Genomic DNA, 8362 nt, shown 5'->3' with positions numbered 1-8362 from the left:
CCGGTCTTTCCGCTTTACTGCCTCTCTAAAACACCTGGAAGCAATCTCAATGATTCAGAACCTTCCTAAAATCTTAAAATATGCTTCATGAATCATATGAAACGGGCTCTTCTGACGTTTTTCAAACTTATTTCTGTCTCTTGCCCACATAGTCCGCTTCTTAGTAGTTCTTGAAAAAGTGACTGCGTGATTGAAAATATTTTTTTCAAGAAATGATTCATTTAAATGGAAGTCTACATAAACTGCCCCGGCTTATCTTTCATTGTGGGAGTTAAGAGGCACAGACCATGATATTTTTAGCAGTGTTTGGAATATTTGTGTAACAGGAAATGCCCCACTTGTAAAAATAAATAAATAAAATAAATGCTGCACTAGAAACTGAGAAATGCCTGGGCTTTTATCCTTGGGTTTCCCCAGACCACTTACAACATCCTGTGTGCTAGTCGAAATGTGCGTCGGATTCTAGAAAGTCAGAGATTACCATGTTTCATGTCTTGCCAGACGTGTATACTGGCTAATGATATGTTCAGTAACCACCTTACAAGTTTCTCTTTTCACTTGTGCTGCTTCTTACGCCTCAAGTCTCCTTGTTCCACATCACCGCTGCTTGCTCTACTTCCTCTCCTACATCCTCTCTTTTCTTCTTTTCCGTTTTTCTTCCTGCTGCTCTTCCTCTCCCTCCTGTTCCCTCTGCAGTCTCTGGTGTATAATGTTCCCTGTTTAGATTTTAATGGAATGTGCAGCAGGGAGGCCCCACGGTCATCCATAACCCCGCACCCGGAACGTTTTCGGGAGAGACGCCAAGAAGACTCGAGTCCTGAATCAAACATAGCGGGGGGAAAAAAGTCTTGATGTAGTACTACTCGCTAACTTGGGCAATTTTTTTTCACGGGCTACCTGATAAGTGAATCCAGAAGAGCTATGAGGAGAACTTTTGATACATGCTGGCTCTGAACAGAGGTGAAAGAGTTGAATAGTTGGTTAATTATTAGGCTAAATCTTAATTTGTTTTGCTCTACTTCTTCTTCAGGCTTACAGAAATGAGATGTGATCTTTTTTTTTTAATGCAGTTGTTCCCAAACCCCATGCCGCCAAGATGTGACCGATAACCGGCCACGGAACATTTGATCCAATTAGATTTGGTAAAAATGTGTTATGATAATTATGTAATTTAATAGACTATTCCAGGTTTTTTTGTGCGATAATAACCTTGAACATGGCATGGTCTGTCTGTGCTGCACTTTTCCTCATCACTCTCCATCACGCCCACAACAACAGGATGGCATTTTTTAACTAATTAAGACATCAATCTGCAAGGGCATCAGTCTCCCTCATCACTGGCCCTGCGTGTGCCTTCTTCCTGTTACTGTTGCAGTTAGCTCGCAAACATCAGTAAGAACGCGGAGAGCCTCTTCAGAGCCAGTAGAGGAGATAAAAGACACATACAAACACTTTTGATACTTTTAATAAATACTGAAACCTCAGACCTATTTAGAGCCTAACTTGTCATCTTTTTTATCAACCCCTGAAAACTGTAGCCTAACATTTCAGACTTTCTGTGTCTAAAGAGAATAGAGTATATCTATTAGGAATATATATCAACACAGCCATAAGATAAGATAAGATGTACCTTTTATTGGTCCCCCTTAGGAGAAATTCAAATGGCCAAAGCGTCAACCACTCCCTGTTTACGTGATTCACCGGCAGACGTCTTGCTCCTGCGTTTTGTGTCAACAACTTTATGGGGGCTGACATGGTTCATCAGGTTTGGGGTGAAAATGTTCCATGCTGGTCACCCCGATGTTGGAAAACACAAAAGAAAAGAGGCAGCCCATCACACCTACAGTGTATAGTATAAATATTGTCTTTGTTCAGTGGTGTTTGTACTTCAGTGTGTATAGACTCACTAGGCCTGAAGCAAAGACTTTCAAGAAATGCTCATTGGAGCAGCAAATGCATAAATTCAATTTTATTGATATAACCAGCAGCAGTGTCCTCTCTGGAGATGTGTGCAGTAAAACCAGCTGAGTTAGTATCTTAACAGTGTTAGCAGCGGTGTTAGCAGCAGTGTTGACATTTCATTGTTGGCTTTAGCAAATAGATATGACGGGCCTGAATCTTCGTGTGTGTGTGTGTGCGTGTGTGCGTGTGCGTGCTTCTGCTTTTTTGTGTAACTCTGTGTGGTTTCTTCCCTCTGTAGCAAACCTCTGTCTGGCCTAGTTGGTATGGTGTCCAGGATGACCTGTCAATAGAAGAGCCCTCCACAGCCCTGCCACCAGCTGCATCCTTCTCCCACTTGGATATGCCACCACCATATGAGGCAGTCTCTGGAGGTAGCGCACACACACTCTTTAAAAACAGCACTGTGCCATGCGTCTGCTGCTTCCTCATTCACCAAGCTGATCAAAAGCTGAACCAGGAAGGTTGCTTCATTCTTATTTTTTTTTCCCTTCCTATTTCTTCATTCATAATTGCTCTGTTCACAGCAGCCAGTAAAGTAAAGCCAGATTTATGATGATGCAAGGAGTTGTAGATACCTACAGTGTAGGTTTTGATTAATAGTTCAGTGTTGGATTGTTTTTTTAAAATAACACTCCCCACTGTGTTTACATTGTTTCATTCACGTTGTGTTACGAGCAACAGCGGGAAAGTCTCTGCCTTTTTTCATTACTGCAAATTCCTGTGCGGTAACAGTATTTACATAGTTGGACTAGAAGATGGCTTTGCTAGATGTGTGTTACTCAAAAGGAGAACCTTTTTTGCTGCTGTAATCACTCTGGACAATCTGTACTGGCATTAGTAACTTGTAGGTGAAAACACCTCGGCTGCCTCACAGTTCTTACGTTCCCCATGTGGTATCTCCATAGCCCCGACACTACAGCGTAACTGAGCCTAAGCATGTTGCCACCATGGGGACAGCATAACCCCTAAACACAGAAGTTCACAGTACTTCTTGTGGTAAACTATTGTTTTCCGATTTAAAATGAGCCCACACACAGAGTACTCGGTTTGCTTTGAAAAGACAAAGGTGTCAGTAAGTTAATCTTACTGAAACCAGCAGCTTCAAGGTTTTCCTTGATGCCAGACAGTTCCTTGATGTATGCTGCTCATGTGTCAGTTCAGGCTTCAGTTAACTCACTTCTGTTGTCTGTTTTTAGCTGGGCTGCCAGAAGTAAAGCTGCTAAAGGAAAAAACTAACTCTTTCCACTAAGAGAGGCTCATGTTCTCCGCACACTACCGGAGCTTTGGGGGCAGTCAGATCTTTACCACTTGTTGAGCTTCCTTATTCTACATTCCCCCCCTGCATCGCTGCTACTCATTTGTACTTTTCACGCCTCCGCACCGCCGATAGCCCCTGGCAGGAGGCATGATGTTTTGGATGATCCTTAAATCTGTACAGTACATAGTCTAACTTATTTGTCTTTTACATGACTAACTACAGATGTGTTGTTTTTTTTCTTCATTGTAAGTTGAAGAAAGCACAAGCCAGCCATGCAAGTTGTTCTAATCTTTCTATCAGGTTTCAGAATCTCCTCTTTTGCAAATGGAACCTCATTTGTGCTCCTTCAGTCTGACAGCAGGATGTGGTTATAGAAGGTGTAAGAGGTGACATTTCAGCACTAATTGTATTACTTGATGTGGCTGCCTCTTTGTCGCCCCCATATATGATCATTTTCCTATCAAAGGTACAAGATGAGAGATACCTGGTGCTATCATGGAAATATTTGAATTCCACCAATGCATGAATGTACATGGATTACTGTCGGTCATGCAGTCTTTCTTGGTATATCTGAGGAAGCCATATTGTTTTCAAGTGTTTTTTTGTCAACCAATCAGAGAGAGAGAGCGTGTGGTCAGAGACAGTGAGGGCGAGGTGAGTGTACCAGAGTTGCAAAGGTGTTAATATGCAAGTGAAAAGAGAGCATGTTTTATTAGAATACAGCAAACAAGGAAGCTGGTTGAGCACAGAGTAAGGAGACAACTTGGCAACAAGAAAAAGTTGCAAAGAAGGAAGTGTTTTTGATGACGGGTTCGGTGACTCTACTTCTCTGAGGGATCAGTTTTCTCCAACAATGTTTTTGTCTGGGTTTTCCAAGATTGTAACGCAGTCTTTCCCACATCCTAAAAGTCACTTTCTATCACCGCATTTTCCTCCCGTGTCTCTCACATGTAGGATTTATATTTATCGATGTCTTTCCCCCCGTCTTCCTCTGCACGGCTTGTCATGTGAAGTAACACACACTTGCCATTTGCTGATGCAGCTCAGGGAGCGTTTGTTTTGATGCAATGGACCTCGTCACAAGCGCAAGCACAGCAGAATCATTGTCACATAAAAATGAAATGTCAGACATGATTCAAGATCTTATTTTGACTGTGACGGTGCAGCCTGAATGTTGGAGCTGATTTGACCTACTGCTTCTATTTATGTAGACAGCTGATCGGCTGGTTGACGTGTTTTTTCTCCCTTTTCCTTTCAGAGGATGATCTGAAGCCCCCTCCCTACAGCGAGTGTGCTCATGGCGGTGAGGCTGCCACTCCCTGTCTCTCCCAGCAGACCATCCTCATTCCTGAGGGAGGAGACTCCGTCAGCGTAAACGAAGCCCCACCCCCTTACACACCGTCTCCCCCCACACAAGTCAGTCAGCAAGACGGCTCTGTAAGCCACAGTGAGTCCCAGCCAGAGAGCAGGTCCACCTAACCAATCCCTGATGCCAGTTTGCCTTTTCCATGCACTGCCTTCCTACATCCAACCTCAGCAATCGTTGCCAGCCTAACTCTCATCACATGAGAGCAGATGTTTATTTGGGTGCAAGTCTGTGTGTGTGTGTGTGTGTATGTGTGTATGCTTGCGTACTTGGTGGTTTTTAGAGCTAAGTTGATTTTCTATTTTGTATTGTTTAAAAAGTGGTCATCTGATAAGTTTGGCAATGACATCAGCAAGCCTGTGTGCCTCAGTCAGGACCGCAGATCCTGCCTCCCAGCAAGGATAAGGATAATACCCTTGACCTCTAATCTCAGAGGGAGTCAGTGAGGTACAGATAAGCAGAGAGAAAGATACTTTCAAGAGTGTTCTGTTTTCTGCATTTTCTCTGTCTGAGCCCACTTCTTTTCACAGATCTAAAACAACTGACTCATTCTAAAAGCTCAATTGGGGAAATGAGAAGTTTGTTGACAGCTTTTTGTTCCTGCTAATGTGATACATTATATGTTCGACATTACTTTGTCTGTGTGTGTTCTGAACCAAGGTTGTCATAGTTAACTAAAACTAGGTGTGAAACAACATTTTAGTTAACTGAAATAAAAACCTAAGACAAAAAACTAACTGTAACCATACTGTGCACTTACCAAACAAAATGAAATAAAAATATACAGGGAATGTCTTTAGTTTTAGTCTTTGTCACTTTGGTCAAATTTTTCAGCACAAGCACGCGGAGGCATCGGTGCACATGTTAAACTAATAAAAATTACCTGAGAAAACCCACTGTGGAAACTAACTGAAATTAAACCGAATTGAAAACCAAAATTAAAAACTAAATAATACTAGAAACCAATGAAAAATGTAAAACCATAATTGAAGACAGTAACAGTCTGTGAAATTCATAGTGTAGACAGTCCAATTAGATTTCCTGGTAATTTGCTGCATACATGTGCATATTAAATAAATTGTGTTTCAACTTCTTCAAAGTGTTATTACTCTCGATGCTTCATTAATGCTGCACATCAACACACGTGTTATTTGAAGACAAAGTATGTCGACAGAGAACTATTTGATAATGAATGCTCTAATTGCTTTAAGTAATGACTTCATTAGCATAACTGCTTCTGTTTAATGTATCATGGTGATTATTCTGACACATTTAGGCAATTCAAGTGCCTATTAGATCTGTGGATGGAAGTGAGTGACTTTATGGAAGTAGAAAAGATGTTTTCTGTTTTATCACCTCTACTGCTGGGTTCTGTGTGTTGCTGCTTTACATTAGCACCTATATGCCAGAAAGCAAGAGTCCGTCTGTGCAAATAGTATAAACACGAGTTTTGTTATTTCTGTGTTTAATAAAAAAAAGTTGTGGGATCGGGAAAAAAAGTCCTCAGAACTATGAGGAAAAATGTATGCTTCGTCCCATAATACACATGAAAACACATTTTCTCACGTGGTAGATCCAGCTATAAGATAATCGGACTTGATGTTAAGAATTGTAATGTTGAGCTGAAGGCTTAATTGATATAATATTGAATGAAACAAGTGCAACAATCCCAAATAAAAATACGCACAAGGCTGTGAGCTAAAGCTCAAAATCGTTGATGAAGCTGAGCTGAACGCTGCATTTAATGCAGTTGCTAAAAAAAAATCAACAAAACTCAGTTATTTTTATTTTTTTCCTTCATAATTGTTGCAATGAGACTAACCAAAAAATGTTTAACAACGGCTTCTGTTCCTTGTAATCTTCATGTCAATCTACCACAGGCTGGTAGAGGTTCGCAGATTTTGTGTATTTCTTCTGTTTGTATTTTCTGGTATAGTGTTGCTTGGGGGAAAGATCATGACTCTGCTTTTTGCTTTTTGTATCACGCATTTCAGATAATCCGGAAATAACACTGTAAGAAAATGCTCCCCAATGATCCACCTCCCGTGTTTGTTTCAGCAACAATGTAATCTGTGTACAGTTTCTGAACATTACAAAACATGAGAGCAAGAAACACAAAATGAATGCTGTATAAATATATTCTGGGAAAGTGCGTAAAAGTGGATCTTCGTGCAGGATCAGAATTTAAAAAGTGTTTTAATGATAATCCTTCGTATTGTGATGACAAATCGTGGAGCATCTTTCACTGATGCCTTTAAAAAAAAGTCTTTCCTGTGATTCTACAGTCTGAAGGATGCAACAGAGAAGCTGCAGTGTACAGATCTGAACTCGTTCACTAACGTAGCAGCAGCACGATGAGGATCAAATACTTGTTACAGTCCTCTACTGTAACGTACGTCCTGTCTGTTAACTTCATGTTCATTCCCATGATGGTTGACATCAGATCTCTCCAGTCAGTAGCTTTGTGATTTGAGGGGAATTTAATTAATTTTATTATTTTTATTTTTTTTCTGTTTTGGGGTAAATACATCTTCTGTATTAAACTGTTGTTTATAATCTTGCTAGTGTTATTTTTTTTTGCTTTATCTTGTGAGTGTGTGAAGGTACTCCTAAACAGTATCCATCCACTGTAGAGGAACAGTACACTCTGGTTCCAAAACAGAACATATTTGCTCAATTTCACACACACTGTTTCTAATTATTAGTTTTTATTTTTGGTAAATTACTTTTTGGGGGCATGTATCCATTCTATTTTTAAGCGAACCAGCCTTTAAAATAAGTATTCGAGCAATTTAGCTTTGCATTGGAGGCCAAGATAACAGAATAAACATTGAATCCTACACTTCCCATAATTTAACTCAACTGCGTCTTACATCAGGGTTATTTTCTCAAACTTTGGACAGTTCCCTCCAGAGCCACAGAACACCTTACATAACACTATATAGTCTTTTCAAATGCATTGTATGAGGCTTTTGTACTACACTCAGTTCCAAGAACAATTTAAAAGAAGATAGATAAAAATAGACATACAGCTAAAGGCAAGGACAACAAAGATGGGTAAAAATGAACAGTGTAATGTACGTACGAACTATATAAATACAACAACAAGGACGTAGAGTGGGTATATACGGTTTGTTATGGTTTGTATCCTTGCTGTTGTAGCAAGGATACATTAGTGCAAGGGTGCAGAGTACAATACATATGTAGAGAATGAATGTTGGTTTAAGATTTAAGATTTACTTTATTAATCCCCTTTTGGAGAAATTCTTTTCACTCTTTTTTTTTTAATTTTATACACAAACCTTATGTTTGAAAGCACAAGCCAAAACCTTAAGACACTCATGTATTCATGTACCTGCATAACACGTTATTCTTCAAACATTTATTTTTATTTACTAATTTACTAATTTAAAATTTACTAACTATCACTCGTGAATTGTTTATTAAAATAATCTGAGATTTCAGTTGAAACTTAATTTAATTAAAGCAGCAACACACACATTTAAACGGGACAGGTAACAGAATTAAAAATGAGTTGGTGGAACTAGAAAGTGCGTACAGAGTACTGATACAGAACCAAAAGCTGTGCCAAAATAATGGAAAACTGTAACTTGTATTTGTTTATTCTATTCACTAAGTTTTACCTGGTTTCTACAGACAACACATAAGACATAATTCAGTTACGGCTTTTCTCCTTCACTCAGGAGCCTGTCAGTCATTTTGTAGATGTAAATTTTTTCAAGGGTGTATTACAGTTTTTTCTCACATCCAAAATG

General features: G+C 39.6%; 1 protein-coding gene across 1 annotated transcript in view; it reads left to right on the top strand.

The window, feature by feature from the left end:
- Positions 1–7146, top strand: part of si:dkey-118j18.2 — a 9946-nt gene extending 2800 nt beyond the window's left edge. The window contains exons 4-5 of the mRNA XM_035651772.1: positions 2201–2333; positions 4479–7146. Of these exons, the coding sequence (XP_035507665.1) occupies positions 2201–2333; positions 4479–4699 (354 nt within the window). The 3' untranslated portion in view covers positions 4700–7146. The remainder of the gene's footprint in view (positions 1–2200; positions 2334–4478) is intronic.
- Positions 7147–8362: the final 1216 nt, after the last annotated feature.

The sequence above is a fragment of the Morone saxatilis genome, unplaced genomic scaffold (assembly GCF_004916995.1).
Source record: "Morone saxatilis isolate NCDOM2014 unplaced genomic scaffold, NCSU_SB_2.0 Contig0, whole genome shotgun sequence".
NCBI classification, from domain to species: Eukaryota; Metazoa; Chordata; class Actinopteri; family Moronidae; genus Morone; species Morone saxatilis.
This window is presented reverse-complemented; position numbering and strand designations above follow the sequence as displayed.